The sequence below is a fragment of the Pseudonaja textilis genome, chromosome 1, assembly GCF_049901715.1.
Source record: "Pseudonaja textilis isolate UNSWEBS1 chromosome 1, rPseTex1.2, whole genome shotgun sequence".
Lineage (NCBI taxonomy): Eukaryota > Metazoa > Chordata > Lepidosauria > Squamata > Elapidae > Pseudonaja > Pseudonaja textilis.
Window position 1 is genome coordinate 112,834,466 of NC_141990.1, and position 15,625 is coordinate 112,850,090.

Consider the following 15,625-nt stretch of genomic DNA (forward strand, 5'->3'; position numbering starts at 1 on the left):
TCTTCATTATTTGAAAATCATAGATACTTATTTCTTAATAGTTATTTTGTGTAAATGTTTGCACCAAATGTTTGTGTAAATTCTTCGTGTAGGCATCATGTTGTTCGTCTCTAGAGTTGCCTTTCCCATCTGAAATCCTGCAGGTCATCTTGGATTATATTTACAAAGATGAAGCTGTTGCAATAAAAGGTGAGGGCATGAACATCTCTTATATCACTAGAATAAAAATGAGTAGTATTAGGAATGAATTGGAAGTGCAGTATCCTTTGAGAAAATTCATGTTTGCACATAATTAGGGATAAGATAGACATCGGGAGTGGAAATTGGGAGAAGTAGGGAATAGACATCGGGAGTAAAAAAAGAAAGTAGTAGGGATAGCCCCAGACTATGATATGAAACTCCACCGCAAATAGGGCTAAGATTGCCTGAGGAAGAAACTCCTTCTTTAAAATTAGCATCCTAGATTCCTTCACAGCAGCTGTTGCAAATAGTAAGTCATTTTTAAAAATATGCTTGCAGAAAGGTGAAATGAGGAAAAGGATAAAAGATAATTCACTGTGGAAAATGAAACAGGTGCTTCTAGAGGAAAATTTGATATTCCTATCCAATCATTTGAAACCATTTGGTGTAAAGGGAATTAGTATACTACAAGTGGTAGCATGTGATGTTGGTTCAACTAGCCCATGGACAGTAAGTAGAATGAGTTGAAAATTCGTTCAAGTTACAATTTTTCACTGATTTCCAGAGTCTCAAAATGTGGAATTCATCTGCAATGTTCTTGTGGTGGCAGACCAGTTCCTTATGTTACGGTTAAAAGAAATTTGTGAAGTAGCCATTACAGAAAAATGTGAGTTTTTGTTTCAGATTGTTGTACTTTCATTTTCTATTAAAATAATGTAGAAGCTTGGATCACAGTGAGCACGTGGTCATATTGTTTATTAAACATGAAAGAACAAATCTTCTTAAAAAGTGCAGTTACCCAAAGTTTTCAATCTATGCTGCATGAATTCTTGCTGTCAGTGAGATCTGAGTATGCATTTTAGAAAATTCCTTAGAATCTTGTGAATACCCTGGAATATGGTTATAAACTTTTCTTGGTGTATGGGTCCTCTACAATTGGCACCTGGCAAAAAGTGATCACCTTATTTGTCTCTGTCATGTTCTCCAAATAAATAACCACTATTTATAAATTTCAGTGACTTTAAAGAATGCTGCTGAGCTCCTGGAATTTTCAGCCACATATAATGCTGAACAGCTAAAACAGTCCTGCTCGCAATTCATCATATTAAACATGGCAGCCATACTTGAAACACGGTAAGAGCGGGGCCTTGATATCTATATGTCTGACTGTATGATTGCACATCCTTTAGCCCTCATTCTCCTATTTGGAAAGCTATATAGGTATGAAACCTAAACATCAAAATCAAACTGTCTAGAGGCAAGATTTTCTTTAGCCTTTTAATCAAAACAGGACAAAATTACTAAAAATAGGAATAACAGAATTATATTAACTAACAATATAATCCATATATTTAATGAAATTGCCCGCAAGTTGAACATCTAACCTTCACCAGGTTTCAATATTTTTTTGTTTAAATGCTGCTATTTAACCAATTCTATTTCCATGTATGAAATGTTTTGAAGTCAGAACAGTCGATTTGAGTGTTCTGACCTCATATCAGAACATACACATTCCAAGAATTGTATTTTGAGGTTGAAATAGACATGTTTCAAATTTTGCTCCAATGAAATGCATCTTTTTCAAGGTTCTGTCTTGTTCCAAGTTCAAAATACTTCTTTTCTGGTCAATTTAGAACTTAAGTCTATTATCAGTATACTCTATGCTTTAAGAAACCAAATTAAAAAAATATTCAGAAGTCAACATCAGCTTTCATTGATTACTGTTGGGGCACAGCAGGGTATATAATGCCAGTACTGAACCACATTTTCATTTGTATTTGTCATAGAGTTCTGAATGTTCTAAGTGATGAAGTTTTCAAAGAACTTTCTACCTCTTATAGAAAAATGGTGAGTTCCGCACTCATTAGCTAAAACAGGCTACAATTTAAAATAACTTGAAAGATGAAATGTAATGACAATTTTTTCTAGATATCTGTTTGGATAAATGTAGACTATTAAAGTGATATGGTGTTTTTTTTGAAGTCATTTTTTAATTGAAATTCTCTTCCCAATTTATTTTGGATTATAAGTGGCATTGATAGCAATCTCATGCTTCATTAAAATTATGGAAAGATATTGTAGGATGTTCCAAATAAAATGAAATGCACTAGTGAATCTTAGCAGAGTGAGCAGTTTCTCATTTTTGTAAAGTAACATGGTTTTGGTATTAGCAATGCAGCTCTAAAAATAGTATAACCAGTTGGGCAGCACAACTGATGGTAGCATGTAACACATAGGAACCAAAATACTTGCAACTTCTGTAAAGCTTTTGGAATACCCCAATTCAGTATTTCATTATTTCTCTATAATAACTTTCAGGTTTTAGGTCTAGGAAGGCCATGACATTTCAGCATTCATGTTTGTAAATTTGGTGTTCCTATTAAGATATATTTGGAGATTTTGGTAAACCCATTTTTAATTTTTACCAGCCTTGATGTTGTTTATGGCTGTGTAGGAGTGGGTACATCCTGAAAAGATTGCCCATCCGCGATGCTGCTCTTTTTTTTTTTTTTTGCAGAAAAAGTTGATATAGAGAATAATGTAGTTCAGCTGGTTTTCTTTTTTATATTGCATTAAATTCCTATGGCAGCAAAGAAAAATGTTGTATTTTGTATAATATAAGTAAAAACGCAAGAACAACGTGTTCTACTTTTTTTTGATAAAGAAAGCTATATATGTGTTTTTTATATATTTTATATATTGCTCCCCAAGATTCATTCATGCATTATATAACACTGTTAAAACATTGTGGCACTCTTTAAACCGTACATTTTTTTCCAGAATTTTAGCAGCCTGACAGCTTTTTAAAATACAAGTTTGATGCCCCCCCCCCCCAACATTGCCAAATTAAAAAGACTTTGTAATGTTGCAGATTCCTGCTATGGAGCGCAGATTAATTACTCCATACCAAGATGGTCCTGATATTAGTTCTCTGGAGCCCGAGGAGGGAGAAACCTTTGTCTTCCTAAAAGAGGAGCGGAGTACAGAACAAGTTTTCCAGTAAGAATTCTTTTCCTTCTGATAGATGTAATAGGCGTGAACGAACCTCTTCATTCTTCCAATTGAGTCGACAGTGAAGTAGCCTTTAAGAGCAGCTCCACGTCTGATTCGGAGTGTTATAGTAGAGTTACCTTGCGGCTGCTGCTCCATTGGCCTGCAGTCTTTTGCAAATGTATAAAACCATTTATGCTGAAAGGCAACAATGCCTGAGCAAAGGAGCGCCCTTTTACATTAAGATTGTAGAATTTTGAGTCCTGCTTCACTCCAGAGAAGCTAGTCTGCTCTAGAGGGCTCTGAAGCATTGCCACTCCATGTAGCTCCAATATTTAAGAAACAGTCATACATTTGGAATGGAATCTTTCTTAATAAAGTGGGACTGCCAGACTTCAGAGCCCCTCAAAGTGAGTAAGCTCAAAAAACATTTTCTTTTTGTTGGGAGAAGGGCCAAAGGAGGCAAAATGAGTATTGAAAGCTTTGTAATGCCTTAAATCACCAATTTCACTCTTGAAACTTTTGAAGGATGCTTGCCATGCTGCAAAAAGTCTGGTCCAGCCCTCAAACATTCGAGAGCTGCGTACTCTTCTCTTTGATTTTCTTTGATGCTTCTTGAGTACTGTAAATGCCCGCTGTAATTTCCATGGTCTTGACTGAAACTAAACAACAAGAAGAGAAAAGCTTAGGCAACCTCAGTGTTCAGGTGTTGAGGCAAGTCAGCCTGTATAATGAGTAGTAAGCCCACTTCGGTGTTACATAGTACAAGGTAAATTGCAAAGTACTGAAAGAACCTTGGAATCGGATATATTAAAAATGCCAAGCTTTTCTAAATTGGGCTAGAAAACCATTTATCTTGAATTTGGAGAAATTTTAATCTGGGAGGCTGTTGTAAAAGGGAAGAATATTTTAAATCAGTGTTTTTTGAACATGGCAACATTAAGATATGTGATGCATCTGGCTTGGAAATTCTGGGAGTTGCAGTACACCCATCATAAAGTTGCCAAGTTTAAATAATACTGAATAATGTTTTAGGTCTTTCTAGATCAAGGATTGCAACCTTTGATGGCTGGGGCTGTCTACCTCAGTTGATGGGGCAGTGACAGAAAATGAGTGGAGTTCTTCCCTGTAGTCGTGTATTTTGCACTGAGCGTTTTCTGTGTTAAGAGGAATTACTTCACTTGTTATGTGCTTCCTTTCTCGATATAATCGGAAACCATGCCACTGAATGTTAACGTATTGTTTGAAAAAGGATTAGGAGTCTGCCTGTTGCCTAGCAGTTACAGGGTACTAATGATCACTTTAATTGCTTTGAAGGAATTAGTGAGATGGAAATCAATATTGGTTTTGGGTTTGTTTGTTTGTTTGTTTTAATTAGAGAAGCACTTCTCAAGAAAGCTAAAGCAAAGGCTAAAAAGAAACCTCGAAGACGTTCTGACAGTTCAGGAGGGTATAATCTGTCAGATATTATCCAGAATCCACCCACTACAGGTTAGTGGCAAAAGCAGGCTAAACTATTTTTTAAAGAGTGATTTCAGGTAACATTCTGCATAATTATAATGTATGCACTAACACATGGCTTATAAGGGCTCATTTTTTTTATAGTGCCAGAATTAACTTAGGGATTTGATGTATCCCAAGGTTCAATTATTTCATTATTGTGTGCTAAGTTTGTAGAAAGGATTTGCAAGAGATGTTTCACAAAACATAATAGCATGAACGAAGCAGCTTTCTTTGAATCATTACAAGAGCTATGTCCTTTTCACATCTTGTGTAGCTACTCTGAAAGCTGGCTCTGCATATGGCTGTATAGACAGCCACTTTGTTGATAACTCCAGAGAATTGGAGACAATTTGTAGACCACCAGAATAAGATGCCATTGTTTTAATAGCTTGAAACAAGATTCCTGATAACTTTTTAAAAATATATCTATATATATCTAATTTTAAATATATCTAGGAAATAAAATATATAAAAAAAGTGTGTGTATGTGTGTGCTGAACCAAATTAATACATATCCAACAACCACAGTGCCTCTCCCCTATAATGTTATGCACAAAGGTTTACTGCTATTACTCCATGGAAAGATGACATAACAGGAGAATGAAAAATGAAAAATACTACAATGCTATGTGAAATTTAAAGGTTGAAGTTTCTTTTCTGTAAAGTTAATCACAATACTGGGAGATGGCTGCAGTTTTCAGATATCTCAGTAAAAAGAGAGAATCAGAATGATATAGTCATCTGAAAATTTACAATATAAATATCCAAACACACAAGAATTGTATGATACGATTTAGTAACCATGTTACATGTGCATGTACACATTGTTCCTCTTAGTGTTTAGATTGGTTTATTTTCAATCTGAATGCATACTCTAGTTATGTTTGCTTATTAAGACAAGACTTATTAAGATACAAACATGCTGATTAAACATACAGCCCAAGAAATGGTGGACAGATTTGAACTCCAGAAATTTTCAGTCTTTGAGGTTTGACGTCATTCATATTGAAACTGGGAACCATTTTGAAATAATACTTCATTTATTTATTAAATTTATATGTTGCCCATCTCACTATCCAAACTGACCATGGGCAGCTACTTCCAGCCTCATTGATCTTAATCAAGCATAAGCATAAATATCCATTGTTGACAACAGTAAAGACCTAAAAAAGTCGCCATTTTCCAAGTAAAATCTACCCTTATATTTTAAGAAGGCTTAAAAAAATAAAATCAACACTTCCTTGATTATACAATGATTACTTAATTAAAATGGCTGTAATAGTATTTCAGAGAGAGAATCTCTACCTTTACTAGTCACATAGAATTAGCTTACATTGAGTTAAATAATTAACATTTTAGAATTCCCTGTAGGAAAAAGTATATTTAGTGTCCTGCACATAACAGATTACTTATTTTCTTCATGTCATTTTGGTTGCAGCTTTAAAGTAACATTTTTGAATCATGGGAGATTAATACTAAATGTAATATGTATAAAAAAAGTGACTACGTAAAAACAATACTGAACTTTTTTTTGCTACATTTTTTAATTGAAAATTAAATGGATTGTAGCCCTCTAACTAACACTTGGCCTCTTATTACTAAAGGAAAATTAAAAGGAAGATTGTGGTTAGATTTTCCAAATGATGCATTTATTCTGTTAAGAAGAAAATATACAAATCTGATTTTTTTTTCATGTAAGCAGCTTATTATAATACACATCACTGAGGTGTGCAATCTTGAACTGAAAATTTGAAATAAGTGTTTCAGCTACTCTGAAACCATTCCATGTTTGAAGCAATGCTGTTTCAAAATGTTTCCTCAGAATGACTGAAATAGTGTAATTTAAGAGCTCATACATTTTTCTATTCCAGCTCCGCAACAGTGGAGAAAAACCGTTGCTACCTTATTCCCCAGAAGTGATAACGTGAAGCAATGGGAGTCTTGAGAATTGTGCATAAAAGAGCAGAAACTGAAGGGTGCTGCTACATGCTTGAAACAGGATTTGGGGAAAACCCTTTCTCTGTGAACTCAAGCAGGCAGTCTTAACTACTAGAGGAGTCTTTCTGGATCTCAGCAGCTTGATTAGTAGCTTTCAATCCCCAGCTGAACAGGGAATTCTGGGAATTGAATCCACACATCTTAAAAATGGGTGAGATTCAGGAACATTGTGTGTACAGCATAGCGGTTCATTCTCCAGATAAAAGAATGCAGTAGTTTTGCTTCCCTGGGCATTTCTGATTTGTCCTAAGATAATTGTATGTTTCCCCCCCTTCTCCAGTTCATGCAGGGATATTGAAACTGGATAAAGCCAATTCTATTGAATCCCTCTCTGAAATGCTGACATCTGATTCTGAAGGCAGTTCTGTGGGAGTGAACAGTCCCAGAGATTTGCAATCTCCTGATTTCACAGCAGGTCTCTCTACAGATAAAATTGAGGTTTGTGTTTGCTGATTGTTTTCCCTTAATACTGATGTATTAAGTACAGCATAAAATTTAATAAGTTTTTTAGAGACAGAACAAACCACACCCAGTGGTTAAATGACTAAGAGGAGAAGCATTCTTATCTAAAGTGCCATGTCTGTTGATTGAATTTTGGTGGTTTATGTGTATTTCATTTACCCTGAATTCTGCAGATGTTAACCCTCTACTATAGATTGTGGCTTTGTAATCTGCAAAATACCGTGCCATGTAAAATTAGTGTTTTGTTTAGTGCAGAATAATTTACAGGTAGTCCTTGATTCATTGAGCAACCGTTGAAATTGTGAAGGTGCTGAAAAATGGACATACAACTTGTGTCCAAAGATCACATGTGGTTATGTGATCAGAATGTAGGGGCACATGGCAGCTCACCTGCACTTAAACTGTAGACATATTACAATTCCCTCCAACTGTCTCTCCCCCTCCGATCTCTGCCCTTGGGCCACTCTGGACCCTGCCTTGGAGGGCAGCAAATAGACCCAGAACCATGTGGCTCTTGGGCTGCTTGCCACATCCTGGGAAGCTGCAGCTGCCCCAGCTCAATCCTAGTCTCGGTCACTTTTGCCACCTTGCCCTCTTGAGACCCCTGCTGCCCTGCACTCCAGTGCCCAAGCTCACTTTTGCCATTTTGTGGCTCCCATTACTGGCAAATGTACCCGACCTGGCTGACCTGGGGTGGGCAGGGCTGGGTCCAGTTGCAGGGGAGGAAAAGGGTTTCTTGAGTGGCAGCACTGCAAAATTCCCTTTTGCAAAAACTCCTGGAGTGTTGGATGCCAAAGCATTCCTTTACAAAAAGCTCAATCAATGAGAATAAAGCTGGAAGGTTTTCTAATCCACCGCCCTGCTCAAGCGGGAGACCCTGTACCCTTTCAGACAGGTGACACTCCAGTCTCTTCTGAAAAACCTCCAGTGATGAAGCCCCCACAACTTCTGAAGGCAAGCTGTTCCACTGGTTAATTGTCCTCATTCTTAGGAAATGTCTCCTTAATTCCATGTTGCTTCTCTCCTTGATTAGTTTCTGTCCATTTTGTGGCAGCCCCTGGAATACTGGAATACTGTTATCATGCCCTCCCCCAGTCCTTCTTTTCTCTAGGCTAACCAAACCCAAACCCTGCAACATTCTTCATATGTTGTTGTCTCCAGGCCTTTAATCATCTTAGTTGCTCTTCTTTGCACTTTTCCCAAAGTCTCAACATCTGTTTTATAATGTGGTGACCAAAACTGGATATGGTATTCATGCCAAACAGCCCTCCTTTTCAAACTTTGGAGAATGAAATCATTAAATTTCCCAATATGAAGAATGTTAAAATCACTGCAATGTGACATGAGAACTAGCTTTTGAGAGAGAGAGAGAGAGAGAGAGAGAGAGAGAGAGAGAGAGAGAGAGAGAGAGTTGCCTGTGTAGACTTCACCCAAAATAGGTTGAATAGATTATCTGAAAAGTTTATAAGGTTCCTTTTCTACAGCAATGTAATGGTAGTATGTTTTGACTACAGGTGAAAGAGAAAATGGGTGTTTCAAATGCGTTTGTTTCTGCTGCCAACAAAGAGATAAAAATCTGTCATGGATCATCAGTGCAAAAATGTTCTCTTCCACAGAGTATTCCTAATAACAAAAGCAGCTATGTGAGTCCTTCCAACTGGGTTGCCAGCTCTTTTAGGTATACATTTTCTGTTTGTTTCTGCCTTTGACAAATTCTGTCCTCTTGCAAGATTGTTCCTTCGTTTGTGGAATGAGAACTTCCTTCTCCATTAAAATTCGGGGCCTTCATAAAAAAATGGTTTTTGAAGAATCAAATCATCTGACGTTCTGGTTAGTTTGTGGTCATTCGGCTCAAAACATTGATGTATTTCTGCTTAGGCTGCTAATTTCTGCCTTTTAGTGAGCGTTCTTGCAAGCCTAATTATGTTTAGTTGCAGTTTCAATTTTCCATCTGTAATATTAATTCACAATAGGCTTTAAAAGAAAAATAACCAGATATCTTGCCTAAAAATCTATCTTAAATATTTTACTCAGTGTTGCCAGTGGACCTAAAAGTATCCTTGGTGTATATATTTCCTGAAAAATATGTATAAATAAAACATTCATTCAAAAACATTCTATTTGAGGTTTGCCATAATTGAGGAGGTAGACATAAATTATACATCCAGTTACATATAGAAGACTACAATGGTGTTTGGCAACTGGAATGTAAGTAAAAATGGATATCTTAAAAAGTGAACGATTTGTATTTTTTTTTATTTAGTCCTGCCAGTCCTCCTGCTGTTGATCTAAGAACTATTATGGAAAGGGAAGAAAATCTACAGAAATGTGAAAGCATGCCAAAAATAAATTCATGGTTAGTAAAAAGGGTGCAATACAATCAACTTCACTGTATTAAAGTCCTATTTTGTTGGGTATCTTTTTTTTAAATAAAAAAACTTCATTAGAAACAATGCTTCTGAAGTTTCAGTTTTGGATTAAAAATTATTAGTAGTAGTGCAGAAGTCATGTTGTCCTGCAAACATGGCTCATTATTTACATGAATACATAATCACAGATTAGGAATGTTTCTTTTTAAAATGGCTATTATGGATTTGGATAACAGTGGCAAATAATTTTATAAACTCACAAGATATAATCAGTTAATTTTGTGACTGATAGTCTTTTGTTACATTCTGTTTGATAAACTTTAGTAAAGTAATTTTACATTTCTATGTCTCATTTTAGTAGAGTCACTTCTCATGGAAATAAGCTTTCTCAGAAGCAAAAGAAACTGATGGCTCTGGCTGCTAAGGATAATAATCCAGAGATTGTCCCCGATTCAGTTGTGTTATCTACAGCTCCCAAAACTACAAAACCAGCAACTGTGTGGTATGGATCTTCTAATTTTTTTTTAGTTTACTGCCTATTGAGGTCACTTCAGTTTTGTTTTAGACTTGTCTATGGGAGGGACAATAATTTAATGCTAGAGTATTGATTTGAGTGTCAATTTTTGATTCATCCCTGGCATCTCAAGATAGGAAAAAAACCTACTTTAAACCATGAAGAATCACTACTGATGGTGTTCTGTGGAAATATTGGGTGGTTGGACCAAGAGCATGACTATGTCCAAAGGAAGCACAAAATCTTTATTTAAAAAGTTTACAGGGTCATTTGTAGACTAATATGCACATGATTCATTGAGAAACTGTATGTATCTTTGCCTTTAAAGCTTCCATATAAAATAAATATCTTAGGCTTAACTTGTTTTATGTTTTTGTATCAGTAAATAATATTAGTAAATAAAGTATTCATTGAATATTCCTGAGTACTTAATAGTGAGAAAAAAGACATGTTGAGATTTGTTGATGTGGTATAACTCTAATTTTTAAAAACAAGCATGGCATTTGGCATCAAATTGAGGTTTATATGCTTGCAGTATATGGCATTCTCTTGAAGTGTTGTTTTGCACTGAAACAAGATACTTCTGTTGAAAATCCAGCAGGTTTTCTGGCAAGAATATATGCCAGAAGGGTGTGGGTCCTTTTGGGGTTTTTTTTGGGGGGGGGGGTTGACATGGAGATGCAGGCTACCTTAAAACATACTTGGCATTTTTTTCTTGCCAAAAATAATGTCCAGTTTCAGAGTTTTGTGGAATCAGAGATATGTATTGTTCTTTGAAGATTAAGTAAAATATGTGGACATTATTGTTAGAGTGAAACGTGGAGGAAGACTAAAAGAACAAAGACTAATCTTTCTACTTGGAAGTGGATTTAAATATAATTTCCAAATATGTGTGTATTTGTGCATATACATCTCTGGTGAAAGAACATAACAATTTATCTGTTGGGAGATGTGACTTCTTCCTTCTGGCAGGATACATTATGGTCAGGTTTTTTTTCCTTCAGTTAATAGGTTCAGCAGGTTCTCATTTCTGAGTATTGTTTATTTCTCATATTATGCTTAAGACCTTTGGTGGCTTTAACGGAAAAACCTCCTTGTTTGCCTAATTCATGCCATGAAGAGGCTTGCAATACTCAGGGTACATCAACGTTGTAAGTGTGTTTCTTCACCTGGAATGTCGAAACTTAATGGGGCTGCAGACCACAACATCCCAATTACTCCAACGCCTGAAAAGAAGAAATGCCTTGTTGAGAGGGAGAGCATTTTGTATCTAACAGGAAAAAAAAAAGTGCAATGGTTTTTAATGTTGTGACAGTAGAAGGGAAAACTTTATAAGGCCATCATATATTAGTATTCGCCTCTATTTTAAGCTAATAGAATTGTACAAAGAATCCTGTTAAAATAAGTCCTACTTCAGCTATTTTCAGCTCATGCTTCAAGAAGGAAAGACAGTTTAAGAGGAGGAGGCTAGTTACTGTTAATGGCTCTGTGTGTCCCTTATAACTTATTTTTGTTTTTGGTCATACAATCTTAGCACAGTTAAACTGTATATTTACCAAGCTACATAGTCAGATTACTGATAGAATAGAATATTTTATTGGCCAAGTGTGATTGGACATACAAGGAATTTATCTCCGATATATAAGCTCTCAGTCTACATACAAACGACAGAGTATATAACCATATGATACTAATAACAGAAGGTAGTAGAAAAGATGAGAAGGATAATAGCTATATAGCCATACTAAATGTGATGACCCGGGACGTGGCACAAAGATAACACAGTGAGATAATCAGTAAGAGTCCCTTTATTAGCTCCAACTTTGCCCCCAATGTCCTGGTTACCTTCTGGGCTGAGAAAAACTGTCCCAGGAACTGTCTTTGGCTGCAGAGAATCAAGTGCAAAACGTGGTCAACAAAAACTGTAACTATAAGTCCAATCAAAGCAAGGTGAGGCAGGGCAAGAGAAGGAATTCCAGACGTGAAGGAATGGCAGTAAATCAGTCCAGTTGGGAGGATGCCAGGAACACAGATAACTGAAAGTCAACACAAGATAAACTCACAATTGTTCCTAGCAGACACCACTTTCTGCTTGCATCTCTTTTAAGCTCTCTTCCCAGGTGTGCCTAATTGAAGGGAATCAGGGCCTTTTCCTCCCCCGTAAGCCACGCAACTCACGTTGCTCTCTTCTCTGTTTTTCCCTGTGTGCCCTAGGATGAAGAGGGGGTTCATTTCACCAATAGAAAGGATAGGTTAATTGGGGAAAGAATTGTACTAGGATTGTCAGCAAATGTAGCATAGTAAGATTTGGTTTATTTTCCTTTAGGTCTTCTTCATTGCATTCTGCTTTGCCAAAATCATACCGAGATCTCATGTTAGAAGAGAAAAAAGTAGTTGGTGCGAATTCTGATAAAGTGATGGAGAATGTACCACCTCAGAAATGCTTGCGGTGAGAGAGCTTCAAATTGTGTTTTCATTTCTGATAAAATACTTTTCCGAGAAACACTGAAGATACTTGCAAGGAAAAGGTCAATAAAGAAGCATTATTTTATTTTGGTGTACATTCTGTAAAGATATGTGATGGCCATTCAGTGAATATCCAACATCATGAGATCATGCTGCTAAAATTCAATGACAAATTTCAAATTGTCATTGAATCAAATTTCAGTATGATTTTTCATGGCTTCTGTTTTTTCAAAATCGAAGGGTAAGAGCAGCAGGCTGCTGGGGTGCCTCCTGCAATCTTTTCTAATCTAATATCCCAAAGGTTGATTTATTTTCTTAATTGGGTTATTATCAGCCTTTTTAAAATTTGGGGAAGTTTTAATGATGGGAATGGGAAGCAGACTGTTCTTACCTCCAACCCACTGAAATGATTCAAAATTGGCCTTCTGCTGCTTATCTGAACCTGTTCCTGCTTCCCCGCAAAAGTTGGTGGTGGCATCATATCAAAGTAAGATTAGGCAGCATTATAACCTTCATCCATTGTCCCTGGGTAAGGCAATATGACTAACAGATCATCCTTTCAGGACTGCAAAACATGTCCTTAAAAGCAAACGAATGGAATGCCTGTTACTTTTTTTCTTCTGATGTGCAGTCTATTTTTTATGTCACTCTACCATAACAAAAGAAATGTTTGCCAGTCCCATTCCCGTCAAAACAACCATACTGAGCTGAAATAGTGTTCTATTTTACTTAACCATTATTTCTCCTTAAAATATCGTTTCTCTGACTCATATTCTATACTAGTGAATCCCAACACTGCAATGGCTGTTTATGTCTTCACAGAAGTGTTGATTGAAACGTTTTAGTCCCTGCTGAATAAAGACTATGTAACATAACATTTACTTTGTAGAAGACAGAGTGCTGCATTTATACAAGTTATTTGGGCTCTATGTTCTGAATTTTTGTATCTTAAAGGACGTTATTACTAGTAATAGACTTAGACTTATATACTGCTTCATAGTGCTTTTACAGCCCTCTCTCATAAGAGGTTTACATAATCAGCATATTTCCTCCAACAATCTGGGTCCTCATTTTACTGACCTGGAAGGATGGAAGGCTAAGTCAGGATTGAATTGCTCTTAGTTGAAAGCATTAGCCTGCAATATTGCATCATCGTGGCTCTCTAAAAATTATTGTGCTCATTTTTGTCAGCAGGTACACAAATACCATTGCTCTTGGAGCAGAAAGTGAACATCCTTGTGAACCAACTCCATCAGAAAATCAGAAGTAAGTTAAATTTATAGTGCAAATACTGTATATATGTACGAAAGCATAAGTTGTAAAAATGTGATGCTTTATATTTTTAACTTATCTTACAGTCCTTGGTTAGTCTCCCCCTTAAGAAACCCGGCTGCAGCATTGCCTATCACGTTTGCAGAAATTGTAGAAGAAGAACTTCAGCAAGAAGCTGCTCTTATACGAAGTAGAGAAAAACCTTTAGCTTTGATCCAGGTAAAGAGTAATAAAAATCAGAACTATGCCCTGTACAAATGTCTCGTTTCTTGCCTTCTTTTAATCTCTTCCTTCTTTTAGGGTTCCAAGGAACCTTAGTGATACTTCTAAAAATGCCATACAATACAATATTCTTAGGGTTTTAGGTTGCACTACATTTATTTAAACTTCAGTTTAAGCACTTCATATCTAGATTACATGAAGTTGTCAGGGTTTCAGTAGCATAGCTAGATATCATTGATGGCTGTGTCCCTTCTTGTGTTTTATTAAAACCTTATGGATTAAAACCTTATTTGTTAAAACCTTATGGATTGGTCTCCAACTGTGGAATCCAGAATCTATAATCGAAAGTAGTAAGCTGTGATTTATACCATTAAACATTTAAGTACAAAAGTTCTAGTCACTGCCCTGTATGCTTTGCCCTGTGAGCTTTTGCTCTTATTCCAGTTTTTGCCAGATTTCTAAGAGTTTCTTACTTCCTTTCCTCCATTCTCATTTCAGATTGAGGAACGTGCTATTCAGGATTTGTTAATCCACTACCAAGCAGTTGGCAACCCTGATGAGTTTGTGGTTGTTGAAAGATCTCCACAGGGGCCAATTGCAGCTCCTATGTGGAATAAGCATTGATGCCCTGTTTTTTTTTTTAATTCTGCTGTTCATAAATGTGAGGCTATTTGTTTGCATGGATCTGCTGATTCTAAAATAAGAATGAGGATAGTAAGATGTGTTACCTCTTTTCAGTATAGTATCTGTTTTGAAACGTGCAATTTCTTTATCAAATTTATGTACTATATTGTACTCATTTACCAGATGCTTTTTACTCACTATTTGGAGTTGAAAAACATTGCATATAGTTAAACTTAAAATATGTAGGTCATATATTTCATTTAATTAGTTGTCAATAATAAGTACCATGTTTTGAATTGCTTTTCCAGGTGGCAGCAATTGATTTCTCATACTCATGTATACCTGTGAAATTATTGGGACTAAAAGTGATCAACCTGAATTTCAGATTATTTAAAAATGCTTTTGTATGTAAAAGGAAAAAAATAGTGCTGTTATGGAAACGGGTATTTGATGTCTGTATTTTTGTGGATTTATAGTCTTTGTTTTTTTTCTGGACAGTGCTCTTAACGCCACTGCCTTAGAGGAATGCAATCACTTATGCTGTTATAAGAATGATGGTATTAATGATTTACTACTATTTACTACTATTTACTACTATTACTACTTTTTTCTTCTGAAGCTAATTTTCAGATGAGGTCTTTCAAGGAGAGTGTACAGAATGGGATCTGATAAATACACATGTTAACTTGAAAAAACATCTTTCAGGAAAGATGCAGGCTAAGTGTTAAAGTTTGAAATGAAATCAGACAATTTATTTAAGTGTTTCTCAATCTCAATAACTTTGAGATGTTTGGGTTTCAGTTCCCAGAATTACCAAGCCAGCACATGGAATTCTGGGAGTTGAAGTCCACACATCTTAAAAGTTGCTGATATTGAGAAGCACTGCCTTAGATGTATACATATAACATTGAATACTGGGTCTTCAAAGCCCTGAATGTGGTGTGGTTTTTGTTGTTCAAAAGTCTTCCTGCAAAGCCTAGAAAATGGTTGGATGATTTCTTTCCATTATTTCAGATTCCTCCAT

At 36.0% G+C, this 15,625-nt stretch overlaps 1 protein-coding gene across 2 annotated transcripts in view; it reads left to right on the forward strand.

Moving 5' to 3' along the window:
- IBTK (inhibitor of Bruton tyrosine kinase) overlaps positions 1-15,045 on the forward strand; it is a 45,386-nt gene extending 30,341 nt beyond the window's left edge. The window contains exons 16-29 of one of the 2 annotated variants that reach the window (XM_026695111.2): positions 93-189; positions 746-847; positions 1,197-1,314; positions 1,968-2,028; positions 3,053-3,180; positions 4,550-4,662; positions 6,953-7,110; positions 8,649-8,812; positions 9,398-9,490; positions 9,862-10,005; positions 12,344-12,466; positions 13,675-13,749; positions 13,842-13,974; positions 14,476-15,045. In XM_026695111.2, the coding sequence (XP_026550896.2) occupies positions 93-189; positions 746-847; positions 1,197-1,314; positions 1,968-2,028; positions 3,053-3,180; positions 4,550-4,662; positions 6,953-7,110; positions 8,649-8,812; positions 9,398-9,490; positions 9,862-10,005; positions 12,344-12,466; positions 13,675-13,749; positions 13,842-13,974; positions 14,476-14,601 (1,635 nt within the window). In that variant the 3' untranslated portion in view covers positions 14,602-15,045. The remainder of the gene's footprint in view (positions 1-92; positions 190-745; positions 848-1,196; positions 1,315-1,967; positions 2,029-3,052; positions 3,181-4,549; positions 4,663-6,952; positions 7,111-8,648; positions 8,813-9,397; positions 9,491-9,861; positions 10,006-12,343; positions 12,467-13,674; positions 13,750-13,841; positions 13,975-14,475) is intronic. The other variant, XM_026695112.2, reaches the window with a different exon arrangement.
- The last annotated feature ends 580 nt before the right edge of the window (positions 15,046-15,625 follow it).